Raw genomic sequence first — 20,253 nt, 5'->3', positions numbered from 1 at the left:
CTGGTGAGACCACACCTGGAGTACTGTGTACAGTTTTGGTCTCCTCACCAAAGGAAGGATATACTTGCCTTAGAGGGGGTGCAACGAAGGTTCACTAGATTGATTCCTGGGGTGAGAGGATTGTTCTGTGAGGAGAGATTGTGTAGAATGGGCCTACATTCCCTGGAGTTTAGAAGAATGAGAGGTGATCTCATTGAAACGTATAATGTTCTTAGAGGGCTTGACAGGGTAGATGCTCAGAGGCTGTTTCCCCTGGCTGGAGAGTCTAGAACTAGGAGTCATAGGGCCCGATATTACCATGGCGGCGGGGGGTCGATTTGCGCCCGGTGAAATCAGTCTGCCCCACAGGCAATCGCAGGCTGATTGGATCCACTTACCTCTTGTTCCGGGATCCCCGCTCCTGAGCTGCGCGGCGGACAGGCTGCACACGCGCAGTAAGGTCTGTCAGCTGGAGGAGCTCTATTTAAAGGGGCATTCCTCCACGGACTGATGCTGCAACAAATAGGAAAAATTACAGCTCGGAGCAGCCTAGGGGGAAGGCTGCTCCCAGGTTTAATGATGCCTCACTCCAGGTATCATTGGATGGGGTGAGGAGGAGGGGGAGAACAGAGATCGTCCCCCCGGCGGCGGGAGGAAGCGGCCTGCCTCTGCCACCAAGAAGGCCTAGCTCAAGGTGGCAGATGAGGTCACCTGCATACAGTGCAGGAGGCGCTTCAATGACCTAAGTAGGTCAGCCAAAGTGAGTACACTTACTCATTCCCCTACACTCCGTCTGCCGCATCACCGCCCCCACCCCACATCTCCTGCACAGCCAACACTACTATGTCACATCACTCCTCACACCCACTCAAACCTCATCCTCATCTTACCTGCACTTACTCACCTCGCAAGTACTCATCCCGCCACTACCACTCAACCCAATCCTCATACAATCTCATGATTCTATCTCATACTCACCCTCTCATGCATCTCTTTCACGGTCAGCCTCACTCAACCTGCCACTACCTGTGCTGCAGCCACAGGGCATGCATCACATATGTGCAGTAGGAAGCATAAGGCAAACATGTCATGAGCATGAAGGGGATGCACAAGGGTGTTTGAGGGTTTGTCATGGTTTTTACTTACATTTAATTTCTGATCAACTCACATTACATATTATATTGGCACCACTACTGCCACGTCTTTGCGAATCTTGTCTGGTTTGTGCAATAATGCCCTTTCCTGAGGATCACAATGAAGACCCACAACTGATGCCACCCATTGTGTCACTGCAGAGTGGGTGTAGGTGTATTTGCAGGGCTCTTTTGTGCAAAACAACTGAGAGACATCGGCGATGTACCCGGTGGCACCCTGGAAGGATGCGGAGGAGAAGTTGTTGAGGGCAGTGGTGACTTTGACAGCGACAGGTAAGAAGATGGTGCTCGGGCCAGCCGGGAGCAGCTTGGCATGAAGGAGGCTGCAGATGTCCACGACTACATGTCGAGTGACTCTGAGCCTCCATGTGCACTGCTGCTCAGAGAGGTCCAGGAAGCTGAGCCTCGGTCTGTGGACCCTGTGGCGAGGGTAGTGCCTTCTGCGACGCATCTCTCTCTGCGGTTGCCCTCCCTCCTACTGTGCAGGTGGATGTGTCACAGCACTGTGTTGGAGCTCCACATGTCAGAGGTGGACGGTGTGGCCGGCGAGGCTGGTGATGCTGTTCGCCCTCCGAGGAGGTCATGACTGCAGGGTTGGAGCCGGGCTCCTGACCCGCCCCGGGAATCCCCGATTTTTATAGCCCCTCCGCCACGAACGCACCCAATCACGGGTGCGAAAATCGAGCCCATAGTCTCAGGATATGGTGTCAGCCATTTAGAACCAGGATGAGGAAAAATTTCTTCACTCAGAGGGTTTGAATCTTTGGAATTCCCTACCCCAGAGGGCTGTGGATGCTCAGTCGTTGAGTACATTTAGACTGAGTTTGATGGATATTTGGACACTAAGGGAATCAAGGGTTATGGGAATAGGGTGGGAAAGTTTTTTTTTTATTCGTTCATGGGATGTGGGCATCGCTGGCGAGGCCAGCATTTATTGCACATCCCTAATTGCCCTTGAGAAGGTGGCCGTGAGCCGCCTTCTTGAACCGTTGTGTGGTGAAGGTTCTCCCACAGTACTGTTAGGAAGGGAGTTCCAGGATTTTGACCCAGCGACGATGAAGGAGCAGCGATATATTTCCAAGTCGGGATGGTGTGTGACTTGGAGGGGAACATGCAGTTGGTGTTGTTCCCATGTGCTTGCTGCTCTTGTCCTTCTAGGTGGTAGAGGTCGCGGGTTTGAGAGGTGCTGTCGAAGAAGCCTTGGCGAGTTGCTGCAGTGCATCCTGTGGATGCTACACACTGCAGCTAATGTGCGCCGGTGGTGAAGGGAGTGAATGTTTAGGGTGGTGGATGGGGTGCCAATCAAATGGGCTGCTTTGTCCTGGATGCTGTCGAGCTTCTTGAGTGTTGTTGGAGCTGCACTCATCCAGGCAAGTGGAGAGTATTCCATCACACTCCTGACTTGTGCCTTGTAGATGGTGGAAAGGCTTTGGGGAGTCAGGAGGTGAGTCACTCGCCGCAGAATACCCAGCCTCTGACCTGCTCTTGTAGCCACAGTATTTATATGGCTGGTCCAGTTAAGTTTCTGGTCAATGGTGACCCCCAGGATGTTGATGGTGGGGGATTCGGTAATGGTAATGCCGTTGAATGTCAAGTGGAGGTGGTTAGACTCTCTCTTGTTGGAGATGGTCATTGCCTGGCACTTGTCAGGCGCGAATGTTACTTGCTACTTATGAGCCCAAACCTGGATGTTGTCCAGGTCTTGCTGCATGCGGGCTCGGACTGCTTCATTATTTGAGGTGTTGCGAATGGAACTGAACACTGTGCAATCATCAGCGAACATCCCCATTTCTGACTTTATGTTGGAGGGAAGGTCATTGATGAAGCAGCTGAAGATGGTTGGGCCGAGGACACTGCCCTGAGGAACTCCTGCAGCAATGTCCTGGGGCTGAGATGATTGGCCTCCAACAACCACTACCATGTTCTTTTGTGCTAGGTATGACTCCAACCACTGGGGAGTTTTCCCCCTGATTCCCATTGACTTCAATTTTACTAGGGCTCCTTGGTGCCACACTTAGTCAAATGCTGCCTTGATGTTAAGGGCAGTCACTCTAACCTCTCCTCTGGAATTCAGCTCTTTTGTCCATGTTTGGACCAAGGTTGTAATGAGGTCTGGAGCCGAGTGGTCCTGGCGGAACCCAAACTGAGCATCGGTGAGCAGGTTATTGGTGAGTAAGTGCCGCTTGATAGCACTGTCGACGACACCTTCCATCTCTTTGCTGATGATTGAGAGTAGACTGATGGGGTGGTAATTGGCCGGATTGGATTTGTCCTGCTTTTTGTGGACAGGACATACCTGGGCAATATTCCACATTTTTGGGTAGATGCCAGTGTTATAGCTGTACTGGAACATCTTGGCTACAGGCGCAGCTAGTTCTGGAGCACAAGACTTCAGCACTACAGCCGGGATGTGGTTGGGGCCCAATGCCTTTGCTGCATCCAGTGCACTCAGCCGTTTCTTGATATCACGTGGAGTAATTCGAATTGGCTGAAGACTGGCTTCTGTGATGGGGGGGATATCGGGAGGAGGCCGAAATGGATCATCCACTCAGCACTTCTGGCTGAAGATGGTTGCAAACACTTCAGCCTTGTCTTTTGCAGTCACGTGCTGGACTCTGCCATCATTGAGTATGGGGATGTTTACAGAGCCTCCTCCTCCCGTTAGTTGTTTAATTGTCCACCACCATTCACGATTGGATGTGGCAGGACTGCAGAGCTTTGATCTGATCCATTGGTTGTGGAATCGCTTAGCTCTGTCTATAGCATGTTGCTTCCGCTGTTTAGCATGCATGTAGTCCTGAGTTGTAGCTTCACCAGGTTGGCACCTCATTTTTAGGTACGCCTGGTGGAGTTGAGGTAGAAGATCAGCCATCATCTTATTGACTGGCGGAGCTGGCTCGAGGGGCCATATGGCCTACTCCTGTTCCTATTTCTTATGTTCTTATGTCATCTATAAATAGTCAGTAACATATTCTTTATTGGCATGCTATTCCACATTTTTATTCTTTATGGGACTTTATGATGGTCCAAGACTTGATAAAACTACTCTCAGTTATGGAACACCTCAGAGGAATCTCTCACACTACTTTTAATAGGCCTTCATATAAAAGGTCATATTTAAATTAAAACCCCACAGTGCTGTTTTGCCTTTGAAAAGCTCTGTGTATTGTTTGCTAATTTCATTAAAGAATTCTTGGTTCATCCTTATTCTCTGGCCGTTAAAAAATAGCATGCCATTATCCCTAAGTGTTTTATCTTTGTTCTGAAAATGGAAGAATCTGGCCATGGCCTTGATGTGATGAGCCTCAGTAGTATTAAGAAGCATCAGGATCTGTGTGCAGCTAAACAATCCAGTAAAATATGTAATAGGAAGACTTTTTCCTCCCCCCTTTTCAGTAATTCCTGATCCAGAGATTTCTTCCACCAGGACCTGTTTTCAAAGTCATTACATGAGTACATTCATTTTACTCTCCAGCATAGAAACTCTTTGTAAAACTCTATCTTTTTTGCCTCTGACTGATCAATGAACTACAGTTGTAAAACCTCTTGAGGCAAGGCCAAAAATCTATCCTGTACTGAATCGGAGAATTCCCTTTAATTCCACCATATATGGATCAGGCTCAGTTTTGGCACCATTTTCTTTGGTGAGACTGTTTTGATCAAGGAATCTTTGTGGGGGTGGGAGGAGGTCTCCTCTAATTACTTATTTGGGAATGATGCACAGGATGAGATGGAATCTAAAAATAGGGGCAGGTATTATGAAAATGCAACAACAGTGCTGCTCTTTCCACATCTTAAACAGCAAATCATGTTAAAAACAAGCTATTAATTTTCTGTTGTAAAGAAATGTCCTTTGGAATATTCCTGATTTTTAAAAAAAATGTTTTTAGAACCAAGCATCAGCCAGACTGATTCTGCACTGGCTCCCGTTTGATCTTCGATCAATCCATGAGGAAGCCCAGCTTTCCTAGGCTGTTCCTAAAGTTGTTCAACTGCATTCTTTGTAGTGTTTTCAGAGACAGCCTGAAAGAACCAATCATTTAATATAGTGGACGTGAACGTGCTGTAGTTTGAGGAAGCCTGCCACGACTGATAAGTACTGCTGCATGCTGATGTCAAGCCAAGTCGGAAAAAAATATTCTCATGCCTTGACCATCAAAAATCTTTGAAGGTTGAGTATTGAATGTATGAGGTCTCTGGCTACTGGCCAGTCTCCTGGTCACATTGCCTGAATAATGAGAGAAAATTTTTCCTTGTGAATAATTTGTTCAAGACCTTTAGTTCCAGTATGGGTCAGAAAGCACCACCATCTTGGGAACCACAGTTGTGAAGAATAAAACCCTCAGTTTTCCTTGCGGACAGCCTTGGACACAAATAACTCCTTTACCTTCAGGCCAATATTTTTTTGGTTAGAGTGCCTTGACTGCCCTAAGTAAGTTATAGCTCTGAACAATGGTGGATTTCCAAAAAAATGAGGGAATAACCATTAAACAGTGACTAAATGAAAAACAAGTTTGAAGAGTTTTTCATGATGTTGAACAGTACTGGGATTACTGCAACACAGGAAAAGAACTGAATTCAAATTTAGAATGACCTTTATATGTAGCTCGACTGAGGAAGTTGATATTCCATGATTTCCCTATATGGGTGGCAATCTATTAGACATATTGGAAATTAAAGAATGAGAAAAAGTAACTAGATTAAAATGTTCAAGAGACTTTACTTAGAGACGGATTTTATAAAATTGTTATGCAAAGAACTAGAGGGCCCTGAATTTTCTCGGAACCGGCCGTGCATATCTTCTGTAAGTTGGCTGGGAGCGCAGCGTAACCAGAGGAACATCAGCCCTGATGTCAAGAGGAGGCAGGGATGAGGGGACAGATTTTCCACGCCATTACCGCCCCATCAGTCTACTCTCAATCATCAGCAAAGTGGTGGAGGGTGTCGTCGACAGTGCTATCAAGCGGCACTTACTCACCAATAACCTGCTCACCGATGCTCAGTTTGGGTTCCGCCAGGACCACTCGGCTCCAGACCTCATTACAGCCTTGGTCCAAACATGGACAAATGAGCTGAATTCCAGAGGTGAGGTGAGGGTGACTGCCCTTGACATCAAGGCAGCATTTGACTGAGTGTGGCACCAAGGAGCCCAAGTAAAATTGAAGTCAATGGGAATCAGGGGGAAAACTCCCCAGTGGCTGGAGTCATACCTAGCACAAAGGAAGATGGTAGTGGTTGTTGGAGGTCAATCATCTCAGCCTCAGGACATTGCTGCAGGAGTCCTCAGGGCAGTGTCCTTGGCCCAACCATCTTCAGCTGCTTCATCAATGACCTTCCCTCCATCAAAAGGTCAGAAATGGGGATGTTCGCTGATGATTGCACAGTGTTCAGTTCCATTTGCAACCCCTCAGATAATGAAGCAGTCTGTGCCCGCATGCAGCAAGACCTGGACAACATCCAGGTTTGGGCTCAAAAGTGGCAAGTAACATTCGCGCCAGACAAGTGCCAGGCAATGACCATCTCCAACAACAGAGAGTCTAACCACCTCCCGTTGACATTCAACAGCATTACCATTGCCGAAACCCCCACCATCAACATCCTGGGGGTCACCATTGACCAGAAATTTAACTCGACCAGCCACATAAATAGTGTGGCTACAAGAGCAGGTCAGAGGCTGGGTATTCTATGGCGAATGACTCACCTCCTGACTCCCCAAAGCCATTCCACCATCGACACAGCACAAGTCAGGAGTGTGATGGAATACTCTCCACTTGCCTGGACGAGTGCAGCTCCAACAACACTCAAGAAGCTCGACACCATCCAGGACAAAGCAGCCTGCTTGATTGGCACCCCATCCACCACCCTAAACATTCACGCCCTCCACCACCGGCGCACTGTGGCTGCAGTGTGTACCATCCACAGGATGCACTACAGCAACTCGCCAAGGCTTCTTCGACAGCACCTCCCAAACCCGTGACCTCTACCACCTAGAAGGACAAGAGCAGCAGGCACATGGGAACAACACCACCTGCACGTTCCCCTCCAAGTCACACATCATCCCGACTTGGAAATATATCGCCATTCCTTCACTGTCGCTGGGTCAAAATCCTGGAACTCCCTTCCTAACAGTACTGTGGGAGAACCTTCACCACATGGACTGCAGCGGTTCAAGAAGGTGGCTCACCACCACCTTCTCAAGGGCAATTAGGGATGAGCAATAAATGCCGGCCTCGCCAGCGACGCCCACATCCCATGAACGAATATATAAAAAAATGATAGGTGTGGACGTTTGGTGGGAGCTCTGAGATAGGATAATGACCCTCCTACTGTTCTAGATCATTCGGACTTCAGCCTCAATGGTATTGACATAGGTGACTTGACTATGCTACTTTGTTTATCCCAGTCTTAGCAGCTGGGCTTTAACCCTTTGTGAATTCACTTTAACTTAAATGCAGTCAATTCATTGTAACTCATTCCAAATCCTTTCCTTTGAAAAGTGGACAAAAAATCCTGAAATGTGCCCCGAATATTGACATTCCTTTTTTGATGAGCTTGATAAAGCTGAAAATAACTGATATTCCAATTAATTCCTCCCTATCCAATTATTTATATGTCGAATATATATTTTTAACCCTGTTGGTGCTGCAGATAAGGTGTCCTATCGTAATGGGTCTCCGCTTTTTAAAAATAAAGATTAACCTGCCCTAAAAAAAAATGATTACAATACAATCAGATTTAGTTTTTAACGTTCTGGCACTTGACTGACTGAAAAACATGGGTCCTGAAATTCTGATGGATTGGTAGCACTTAAACCTGGTGGATCGTTCTGGGAGGTTGAGGGCAGTATTTCGGGAAGAGAGAGGATCTGTCTGTTTTATGCCCCATTTAGGTTCTGCCCCAATTTTGGCCAGAGGCTGTAAGATGTCCTCACTCTAGCAAAAGTGCAGTCATGCAAATGATGGGTTTAGGCCAGGATGACATCATTTGTCCTACATTCTGTCATTTTTCCCTAAGAACCACTCATCTGACTATGAAACATAGGTAACTTAGAACAGCAGTTGGTGAAGGCTGATGCTGGAATCTCAAAGATGGATTGCTGTGTTTCAATGTGCTGTTTGATTGGTCTTTTGTCAAAATTGTTTTGCTCTTTATTTCTGAGGCTCTTAGCTTCATTTAGAAGTCTCGCTTGAGACAGTTTCCTGTTTGGAGAATTTTCCTAAAATGAATGAGAAGGCTACGGTAAGGGTTCCTAACTGAGATTCCCCTCTTTATGGTATATATGTTGGAGAAGGAACAACAGAGAAGCTGGGAGGTCAGGCTCATACAGCAGCACTGCAGGAGATCCAGGCCAACACAGATACCTAGCCTCCAGGGTGTAGAAACCCAGAAGATCTTACTTGAATATATCCCTGTGGTAAAGCATAAAGAGGCTGTAGTTCAACCAATAGCCCCAGAAGAGCTTTGCTGCATCCTACAGGGAGATCTTCAAACTTCATCAAGAACCAGGACAGTAATTTGAAAAATGAACATCTAAAATAATTTGAAATAAACTTTAAACACATCTGCACACCTGTTCTTCCCTATTTCCTTAATGTGTGTATAAAATATATATATATAAAAACTTCACATATACTTTTTAACTAATAAAACCTATTAAAGTATTTCTGTTACTTATTTTCATTTAATCCTGCTGGACGGGACAAAGATGTGAGCCCCAGTTGGCATTGTGCATCTGGGAGGCCTGGACAATTCATTGGGTGGGAACATGGAGGTTATTAAGAGGCTGCAACTGCAAGATTTAACGCTGGACTGCATTCAAAGCAGAACCAGCAGGTAAGTCTTTTTCCAGCTGGTTTAACTGTGTCTGCCCCATTCTCACCAGGCAGGGTGGGTTAAAATTCCCCCTAAAATGTTACTGCTGCAGTTGGCATGTGTCATATATGGTTGTTACATCTTTTCTGGGATGATTGAAAAGTTGCTTTTTTTGAAAGTACTGTTTAATGCTTTAGAGGTACCAGTAGAAAAACAAAGTGATTGAATTATTTGGCACTGACGTCATCCTTAGTTTGTTAAATTCCAGATAACAATGATATAAAATAGAAATAATTACAATTACATTTCGGTTTGCATACAAAAGTTTGTATTTGAGCTTTTCAAAAACTTAAAACCAGCTGTGAAACAACAGTGACTTGTATTTCTATAGCGTCTTTAACATAGAAAAACAGCCTTAGGTGCTTCAAAGAGGCGTAATTGGGGAGAAAAGCAAAGACGAAATATAGTAAGAGGGGTGACCAAAAGCTTGGTTTTAAGTAGGGTCTTATAGGAGATGAGGCAGGTGGAGAGGTTTAAGGAGTGAATTTCAGAGCATGGGACCTAAGCGGCAAGACGTAGTCATTAATGGCAGGGCAGAGGGAGGTGGGGAATGCACGACTCATGGGAAACTCATTTAATATGCAGGATGAGTTTAGAGTTGTAATTCCGCTCCTGAAAGTTTTACCATCAGTGGGAGAGAGGGAGATACAGTTATGGGCTGCAGCCAGTTACAGGGGAGTGTCACTGTGTGAGCAGCACGAAGAAGAAGAGCAGAATTATTTGAAGCAGCAGCATCTTTGACGGGGAAGGGCATTATGGTTAATGTCACTGCCATGTCCTGTCTACATGTTGGTTGTCTTTACCACACAACTTTCCACAGAACTTTGGCTCAAACAGAAATTGGAGAAGATCAGGGCACGATGAAGATCCCGGATTTGGAGGCAGACTGCGGCAGAACATTTGCTTGGAGGGAGGCCGGGGGAGTGGGGGGAAGTATTCCTGCTCCTCCTGGCCCACAAGCTGTGCTGGGATAGCATTTACCTGCTGGATCTGGCAGCTCCCGCCCTCCTTTTAGCTGCCGGGTTTCCTGAGTCCTGGGTAACCTGGCCCGCAGCTGTTAAATTCAATTGCCTCCTAAAATCTAAGGAACGGAGCCTCATTTAAATATTATAGTTACGGAACCGGCTCTCCAGAAGGGGTTACTCACCTGACCCCCGAACCCGCCGCGGTTAAGCCGGAAGTAGGCACGTTTGCGGCAGGTTGGGGTCGGGTTTTACATTTTTACCGATTTAACAGCACCCGCACCTCCCCCACCCCCCGTCCATTGTGGGAGAGTTAACGTTCCCCCCATAGTGACTAAACCCAACATATTCACAGTATCAATTTCTCTAGAAACTCACTGGGGCATTAATTTCCAGAAGGTACCGGCACAGAAATCGACTCATTGCCTGAGAACATTTAAACATTACAAAACTGTATTATCAAAATGGCACTAAAAACATGTTTCATTTTTGTGTTCTTACAGAATTTTTTTTTAAACTGATGAAATCTTAAAACCTAGTTTCTTTTTTCTGATGGATTGGTCTCAATCACGGGCTGTAGCCTTTGCTGGTTTTAGCCTTTGATTTTTCAGCAGCCGACAGTACTTTAGCCAATGCTTCCAGATCGCTGCACAGCTGTGTATTTTGCTCTAATGCTGTGAATTGCCGTTTAACAAACTTCCATTTAGCAGCTCTCCATTCTGCTTGAGGCACAGCAAGTCATCATCCTGCAGCTTTGCATTTTCTCGGACCTCCTCAAGTGTATATTCATGGAGAATATTTCCATTTTCAAAAACAGCAACCAGGAGGTCCTAGAAACAAGTAAAAAAGTTATGTTAAATATTTATAAGACTGCAATAATATTTTCCTCACAATTTAAAACATATGCCCTAATTCTAAGGCAAATTATATTATTTCTATCCCTAGATGCCAGTTTTAGATTAATTTAAAAAAATTAGTCAAGCAATAATCTTGGAATCATTCCATTAATTTAGAAGCTGAACTCTATTTAACCACAATATGTATTTTACATATTGTTCAAGCACAAGTAACACGTCTGCATATTACAGAAATGCTTAGAGCAAGAGAACCCTTTCTTGCAGATGCCAAATGTGCCAAAGCCAGGAAGTGGATACAGCAACCTCCAAACAATACTAGTGCTACAACAATCTGCTTAAATTGCATTTACAAATGAATATGCTGAGCGAGAAGAGTAAAGGGGAGAAGAGGAGAGAGAGAGAGAGAAAGATTAAAGGGATGAAGGTCTTTCTCTTGCAAGAGACTGAGGTCATCAGATTTCAGTTAGCCTGGAGTCAGGCATACTGCCCATCTTGAACACAGTGTCTTGAAAATTCTGTATTCTATATTTTTTCTCCATTTATTGACTTAGTAGTGTGTTGTTTCTGTATATTAAAATGGTTTCTGCAACAATAGCATGTTTTCCTTCAGGTAGCTGACACTACCTTTTAAAACTTAAGGCAGAGGTCCCCCATGATTGTGACAATGGTTGCATAGAGATCCCCACGTAGAAAAGTTTGAAACTCACTCCTACATGGAGTTTAACTTTGTGTATATCGTGCTGTATCTGACCCTGAATGCTGACTCTAGGTACCCTTTTTGTTTTCATGAATGCTTGATCAGATTTGAGCTATTCAAGCGGAAAATCAGATTCATCTAAAACTTGCTGCCAAATTTCATTGTCAAAGAGTTGCAGCTGTTAATCTTGGTTATAGGCATATAAACCTTGCCCTTTCTCTTCACTCTGCTTATCCTTCCCCTTCCCCATGAGTAAAGACTCCTTTTAAAAAGACAGGTTACTAAAACGAAAGTCTGTTAGTTGTCCATACCTCCTCCGGATTCCCCTTCCCTTCTTCTACTGTTTCAATGATTCCATTCGGATTTCTCCTCAGAATTAGCTGGCCCCTCTTTGAACCTTTGATAGGATCGGTTACTGGCTGTTTATAGACATCCAGCTAATGGTAACACACACAAGTAGTTAAATGCTGAATCGAGGTCAGGCGTTGCTGACTTGTCACTTTTGCAAAGCACCTACTTGATCGGTGAATAAGCAAAACATTTAAAATCACCTCACTCCATTGTTCTTTAAAAACCAACAAATTCACAAACAGCAAGCAAGGTTCATGGTAAAAACAGCATTTGCTAAATGATTGATTACATCTGCAGACATAGTAGGGTTGATCGTCTGTCCGGTGACGTCCACTGCCGACAGAATTCAGGTGAGTAGGGAAAGGAAAACTGGGCTGCTGGTGCTTATGGCCAGTCCCTGGTGAAAATGTGCTCTGTGGCAGTTGCACTGTGGCTGTACCCCTTGTGAATTTCACTTCTTTTCATTTTGAGCAAGACCCTAAGGCAGCACACATCCAGAATTCTAAGGAGGTTAGTGTTTTTGCTCTGCTGTTAAGGCAGACCTCCTGCTCACTGATACTTCTACTCATGAAAGTCAGGTGTTACAAGGGGAAGTGGAGGTCCCATTTTAAATAAAGTCCAAACATGACAAGCTAGACAACAGTATTCTCTAATGAAAAGATGTGCATGCTAACTCAAAATATGAGCAGCCTCACCCAAAAATATCCTGTGAAGTCTATTCACGTAGAAGGTTTTGAAATCATTCAAGACTCAGTCAAGATCCTCACAAGCAAGTATACACAAATATAAATGTAAACCAAAAGACTCAATTTTTGAACTATATTCAACCTATGAAACAGGCCTGCTGTCCTCAAACACTATTTTAAAACACCCATTTTGTGGTAGCACTAAATAGTTGAAAAGTCTAAGGAAAACTGGAATCCAGCACAGTGTGAATGCTATTTACGAAAGTTTACTTAAAAGGGAACATGGCCTGCTGGCAGGGAGCCTCGCCCATTGGCAATGCATAATGGAAATTCAGCCACATGCTGCCCACAGCTATCTGAACATTAAATTGAATGGCTGGACAATCATAGGCAGTGTGCGCCCAAATGTTCAGTTTGCCCTGTTGGTGAGTGAATCTCCCCATAGACTTGTACAATTATGCCTAAAGCTCAATATATTTTAAACGTACTGGGGAACTGGAAATCATATCCATGCATCAAAAGCAATCAAAATCTGGTGAAATGTTTTAAAGTTATTGAGATGACAGATTTGTATTCAAAGTGAGACCACATTTTTTCCTCTCTCTACAATCAGAGGCCAGTCAGGTGATTGTTCCTTGCAACACCCACTCACATTCTCAAAGTCTTGATCTCCTTATTTGAGATTTTCTTATTAATTGTGACTAACATCTACAAGTTAGCAAGCATTTTTACCCTTTTTCCATTTTGTTCAACATAACTGCATTTGAAAGAGCAGTTCAGCGTATCTCTGTTGAGTTTTTGCAGAAGAGCACCACCACATCCAAAATCAATGTTTTCTGCACTCCAGTGTTCATTTTTTAGAGCTTTTAGGATCTGCAAGAAAAAATAAAAATCAGATTTTACATTAAACTTTGGTGGATGAAGTTCATTCATGACTCTGCTAAAAAGTACTGAAAACAAATTCCACGTACTTCTTCCATGGAATGTAGATTTATTGCATCTCCTTGAATAAGCCGGATGAAAGATGGTAGCAGCTTATAGCCCTGACAATTCAAGGTACTTCCAAAGACTTCTTCCAGAATTCTCAGGATCTGCAGGTATGGCAAAATGCTCACTGCTTATTCTTTGCTGAATAATACCTTAAGACATCAAACTGTGACCTTTTTGATTTTTAACGATTACATAAAACCTGCACATCACCTCTGTTAGATCTTAGCCATCTTGCCTCATAAATGTTAATGAAATTAATAATTTAGGCATGACAATAGCAGCAGCTGGCTCTCTAAAAAGCACTGCGTAGTTTACATGGTGTTAAAAAAATATTCTGATGGTGATCTATATTAAGTAATTTGTAAATCACACTAATCTGCATGGACCACCCAAGAATAAGGCAAACTACCTCTGTCCACATTATTTAAATAGTTTCCCTATTAAGGGAAAAATTACTACATAAAAGGAGTATGTAATGTGACGACTGGGTGATACAGGGGTTAGGTATTCGCTTTTCATTTATAGGCCTGGGTTCAAATTCAGTCCAGATAAAAGGGATAAAAGTCTTCTCATTTTGTTCACACTAAAGACACTATATTTTTAAAAATTCAATGTTGAGATGTCGGCATCACTGGCAAGGCCGGTATTTACTGTCCATCCCTAAGGCCACCAGAGGGCAGTTCAGAGTCAACCACATTGGTGTGGGACTGGAGTCACATATTAGTCCAGACCAGGTAAGGAGAGCAGGTTTCCTTTCCTAGAGGACCAGTTGAGTTTTTACGACAATCCAACAGCTTCATGGTCGCTGGTAACAACTTTTTAGTTCCAGGTTTTGTTTTAAACTGAATTTAAATTCTCAAACTGCCATGGTGGGATTTGAACTCACATTCTCTGGATTATTAGACCAGGCCTCATAGTTACTAATTCAGTAACATAACCGCTACACTACCGTACCCAAAATGAGATTGAACAGTCTCAATCCAATTCCTAGACAGCAAGAGCCTAGAACACAAAAATGCTCCCAAATGGGTACAAATTGACAATCTCCAGGACTTCACAGGTGTGGAAAAACAAAGTCACACTTACTGTAGTAAAGGTGTTTTCCCGAGGTTGGGTTTGGGATATATTGCTGGGTAGCTGAGGCAACTTTATTGCTTGATGCCCAAAATGGAAAATGTTCCATTCCCCAGCACTAATCCCGCCCCGCTGGACAAGCACAAACATCCCAAAAAAGGAGAATGTTACTTGGGGGAGGGTAGAATACTTTTAATGCAAAGTTTTGCCTTGTTTAAGGAGTCAAAAATGTTTTTTTTAAATCTCTCTTGCCTTGCAGAAGAGCATAAAAAGCTGCACCCCAACTCCTGCCTTTCAGGTTGCGAACATACTAAAGAAGCATGCAGCTGACATGAGTGCGATTATCTCAATAAATGCAACCATGATCAGCATCCTTTTGATCCTGAATTCAGGTTGGGAGCTGCAAATCATTTTCTAACCCTACAGCAGCCAAGGTTTTACAACGTTCATATGGACACCATTCAAGTGTTTTGTCAGACAATATATCTTTGTGCTTAAAAACAAAAGCACATCACACAATGATGCAAGTGTAATATATGCAGCTATGATGCTGAAGGACACCTGAAAAATCAGCAACACAGCAAGAAAAAAAATAGAACATACACAGAACAATGCAACAAACTTTATTTGTTTGGCCAGTAATTGAAGCACATATGGTCACAACTTCCCATATTATCTACAACTGTAATCATTTTTAATTATGCAGACATCATAACCTTGGTTAAATGCACCTTAAAATTATATAGATAGTTGATTTTTACTACAGTACTGTTTTTCTTCTTTCCCAGCCCCTGCAACACAATTTCCTCAGTCAGCATTACAGAACCTAGCATGTAGACATCTCCACAGACTCTCTGCCAAACTTTGACTGATATTCCAGGAGGTGCAGCAACCATTTCTCACCCAAGCTAGTTTTCTCTCCCTCCATATCTCCCTCTTGCCTAGGCAACCAGGCCAAGACCGCAGACTTTGGGGTAGGCCATGAATGACTGCCATGCTCTCCAAGCTCTCTGAAGTACACAATCAATTCAATATATTGAAACCTTCTAGAGAAAAAATATAGTAAAATGGTAAAATGCCCAAGTAGTTAGATGTGATAATCTAAACTATTCAAAACAATTTCCAAATGTATCAAATGGTAAATCTCTTTGTGCCAGTCTTTAACGTATGTTTTATATCCAGTTCTGCATTTGCCTGACCAGCATGAGTGAAGTGCATTAAATAACATCACCAATTCATGCCAGCAAGAGGTGATTCATTTGACACCAAAACTCAAATTTGCATTGCAAATATGCAGTAATGAGTTTACTATGAAATGCAGTCACTGACTAAGTAGGAAGTAATGTAGTCGTAGAGAGGTTATATCTACCTGCAGCAGGAGTCTGCTGACTTGAGGGGTTAAACATGTACGAGTAGGGAGGTATACAGCAGATTCAATACACGCAAATTGAATATACCTGCACTGGAATCTGCGTTGTCCGTCACTTCCAGCATTTATATGGAAACAATATTCCACAGGTAGAGGCATAAATCTGGTGCAAAATCAGAGTCAAAATAATGGCATAGATTCCTTAATATTAGTCTCTAAAGTACCTCAATAGTGGTCTCTACAGGATCCCCTGAATCAGTTCGAATAACCAGCATGGAATCCTTGTTCCTTTGCTCAACACAATCCTTAAGATCACTGCCCCAGATTTGCTTACAGGCGTTGAAAATGTCATAACTGTCACTGACTACTGAAATAGGAGTGGATGGAAATTGTTTGAGCGCATATTCAAATGCATCCTTTTCCTGATACCTTCCCCAAGAGATGATAGTACTGTGAAAGTAACAAATTGAACGTAAATGTCTTAAAAATGCAAACATAAATTGTCTGTTGAAACATGCAAGTAAGCAAATTCCGACTTCCAAAACTAAAAGAGTTCTCTTAAAAAGAACGGATGTGCCTCTGCTGATCGGAACAGTGATTGTCTTGATCAACTGAAAAGGTGACTTGTACCAATATTATATAATATAATAACAAGAAAAGTTTACCGTCACACAAAGTTATCACAGGATTCAAAAATACAAGTCAGATTTTAAAAAAATTCTTTATACCCCTCCAAATAAAATCCTTTAACTTTTATCTCAAATTCTAAAATGGATGGTATTATCAGGAACTAAAGTCATGCTAGAGACAAAATTAAAACCAGAATAAAATTATATCCTCCTGTTGGTGTGAATGTTATGCAACAGCTGTACTTAACCAAGCAAGTATATTCCAGGCCGGTGTTCCAGATACTCTAATACTTGAAGGACGATTTTATTCTGCCACATCCGATGGGAACAAGGCAGGCAGGTGGTTAAATACGTGGTAGAGTACTTACCGATGAGTTCCCGATGCGCTCCCGCCCACCAACATCTTAACCACTCAATTTCCTCAATCGAACGAGGCACTTACCAGAGCCTCATGAATACTTGTAAATTGAGGTCCTCTATTGCAATTTTAACATATAAACGTGGAAGTACTGCCCAGCGCAAAACCCATCAGTAAAATCTGGTGGAATTGGTCTTTCATAGCTCCTGAAGCAGTCTTTAAAGTGGCATTCACCTGCAGGCCAAGTGGATCACAGGACCTGTGTGCCATTGAGCTGTTTGGATTTCCAGGAGAGTTTCCAGCTTCTTTCTGATATTTTTTGCCTTACTTATCCTCAGTAAGCTCCATCTGCTTATCGTGGGTGCTATTATTAGCAGTTTGATTTGAATGGAGGAAGAGGTTGGGCAAGAGGAGAAGCTGCCTCAGCAACCAGCACTAGCAGCAGCTGTGCCTATTAGAAGACAGGAGGCGAGGGGGCAGCTTGTAGGAGGTCATACCCAGCACACAGGGTGTACAGGCCAAGAGCCACTTTCTTGGATCTACCGGAACAGCAGTGCATCAGCAGGCTGCGTTTCTCCAGACATTCTGTTGCAGACCTCTGCAGCCTCCTGTAAAAGGACCTGCTGCCTGCTGGACCAGAGGCCCCTGCTTTGCCAGAGGCTGTCAAAATCACCGTAGTCCTTAACTTCTTTGCTACTGGCTCCTTCCAAACTGCTACAGAGGACATCACCTGCATCTCCCAGTCTGAGGTACACAGCTGCAAAAAGCAGGTCACCGTTGCCCTGTTCAGCAGGGATAACCAATACATCATCTTTGAGGTCAATAGAGGAGAGTTCAGGAATTTGCAGCAGTGGCTGGCTTCCCTCGTGTACAGGGCGTCGTTGACTGCACAGGTTGCCATCAGGGCACCAAAACACCAGCCAGCAACATTCGTAAATAGGAGAGGCTATCACTCCAGTAATGTCCAGGCAGTCTCCGATCACAAAAACAGGATCATGAAAGCTTGTGCAAGGTACTCAGGCAGCTGTCGCAATGAATTTATCCTGTGACAATCAACCATCACCCCCCCCGAATATTCAACCCTTCCCAGATCATGGCAGGATGGTTGCCGGGTGCCAAGTCACAATATCTCCTATAAACGTGGATCATGACAGCCCTCCACACCTCAGGTATAATCAAAGCCATGGGGCTACCAGGATCATTATTGAGCACACCACAGGGCTGCTGAAGCAGAGGTTCATGTGTCACAATAGGTCTTGGCACTCCCTGCAAAACACCCCATGAAGAGTCTCCCACATCAGTGATATGCTGCATCCAGCACAACCTTGCCATACAGACTGGCCTGCATTTGGAGGAGGCATAGTAATAGTGGTAGTCCTCATTAGATGAGAAGACCGGGGGGAGGGGGGGGGGAGTGAAGAGAAATGAGGAAGAAGCAGAAGGAAGGCCACCTCAATATCTTGCAGCATGAGATGTGAGGGATGAGTTAATTGCTCAGCGATCCTAGTAACCTGCTCATTCCCCTGCCCTGAAATCTTACAAATAGCCCCTGTGCATGAACATTCCTAGTTACATCCTTCACCACTCCCTTGTTCCTGCGTTAAAGGACATTGAAACCATTCAGACAACTTCTATATCAATGACATACTCACAATACGGACTCAGAAACTGCTATAAACTACAGCAAAACAAAGTGTAAAATGTGATAAAGGTGATGAATTTAATGGACAACGCAATAATTGTCTTCCATTCATTTCTCACCTATGGTGCCTTTCGTATGGAAGGTTTCCCAACTCTATGGGGGTTAAATTGAATAACCCCTGAAAATGGGCGTGGGGGGTGCGGTGCACGATTAAACCGCGCCCAGTCATGGCGATGCAGGCACGCGCACGCGCAAACCCCTTTATTAAGATGGCATCCTGCGCACTTTCCATTGGAAGTGTGCGTACACATCTCGGACTCCATTTAGGGCTTAGTTGGCCATGTAGTGCCTAAAACAAACTGGACGCTAAATGGCCAAATGGAGCATTTGAGATGCTTGTGGCCAGTGACTTCACCTGAAAACTGAGCGACCGTTAGTTGAAAATTTGGAGGGGGCACCTCGGCGCCCAATTGCAATTTTCATGTACAAATGGGCAGAGTATGCACGGTGCAAGACCTTCCCATTTGTACTAAGCATTAAGTGCCCTAACCAGTGGCCCTTAAAGGGAATCGCTGGAGATCGTTCATAAAACTGCTAAAGAAACTTTTTATTTTAATTTTCATGGGGCCAGGTAGAGCAAAAGTATTCCTCCTGGGCCCATAAAAAACTTCTGGCTTGCAGCCGGCCCCCTTTTGGAATTACTCCACTCTCCCCCCCACTTCCCCACCCACCCCCCCCCCTGCCCTTCCAGGGAAGCCAGCTGACTTCCTGCCATTCCGCAGCCAGCGAGCTGCAGCAGAGCATCCGTTTGGTGCCTGCAGCTCGCAGCGGCATTTAAATGAGGTCCAAACCTGAAAATGCAAGTCTCCTTTGTGCACAGCAATGACCCACAAAAGAGGGAATGACCAGGCAATGTATTTTTTTTTAAATAGTGTTCATTCAGGGAAGAATATTGATTGAGATACCAAGAACATTCAATGCTCTACAAATAATACTAATGTAAACTAAACCAGGCAATGGGTTAACATCTCACCAATCGGTTAGCACTTCCAACAACCAGCACTCCATCAGTGCAGTACTGTTAGATTATATGCTCAAATTCTTGTTGGGCTTGAACCCACAATCTATTGACTCAGAAGCAAGAGTGCTACCAACTGAGCCACGCTCACGATTGCATCAATTTCAAGATTAAACGATAGTTTACTGCAATTGAATTTGAAGTCACCACATTCACAGTGCAGCAGATTCCTGTAATGATAATTTGTGGAAAAACAAGATTTCACTATAAAAGGCTGATGAGATTTTGCACAGCAATATTACATTCAGTAGTACAGACAATTACAGATGTTAACTATTTTAAGGCAATTTAGAAGAAATTATTTTATTCGCCAGATATAAATTCCTGGTAATAATGTTATAAAATACACTTTAAAAAACAAACCTGACTCAATTACTGGTTTATTTATTAACATCATGGTCCCTTCCTTACACCAGAGGGGTGCTAATTTCACTGTACATAAGAACAAATTTCAATTGTTATTGGAATTTGGCTTGTTGGGAAGATTCACAAGAATAATGTTAAGGTAATATATAAAAACATAGGATACAGGTAAAACAACAACCTAACCAGGTA

General features: G+C 43.8%; 1 protein-coding gene across 1 annotated transcript in view; it reads right to left on the bottom strand.

Annotated features, from left to right (window-relative positions):
- Window positions 1-9,256: 9,256 nt before the first annotated feature.
- The window catches only part of nampt2 (nicotinamide phosphoribosyltransferase 2), a 51,000-nt gene continuing 40,003 nt past the window's right edge, over window positions 9,257-20,253 (bottom strand). Inside the window, exons 7-11 of the mRNA XM_067999125.1 lie at window positions 16,216-16,441; window positions 13,530-13,649; window positions 13,291-13,431; window positions 11,833-11,958; window positions 9,257-10,797 (exon numbers count right to left, since the gene is read on the bottom strand). Coding sequence (XP_067855226.1) covers window positions 10,636-10,797; window positions 11,833-11,958; window positions 13,291-13,431; window positions 13,530-13,649; window positions 16,216-16,441 — 775 coding nt within the window. The 3' untranslated portion in view covers window positions 9,257-10,635. The remainder of the gene's footprint in view (window positions 10,798-11,832; window positions 11,959-13,290; window positions 13,432-13,529; window positions 13,650-16,215; window positions 16,442-20,253) is intronic.

The sequence above is a fragment of the Heptranchias perlo genome, chromosome 17 (genome assembly GCF_035084215.1).
Source record: "Heptranchias perlo isolate sHepPer1 chromosome 17, sHepPer1.hap1, whole genome shotgun sequence".
Lineage (NCBI taxonomy): Eukaryota > Metazoa > Chordata > Chondrichthyes > Hexanchiformes > Hexanchidae > Heptranchias > Heptranchias perlo.
Note: the sequence above shows the minus strand (reverse complement) of the source record. Positions and strands in the feature narration are given on the sequence as shown.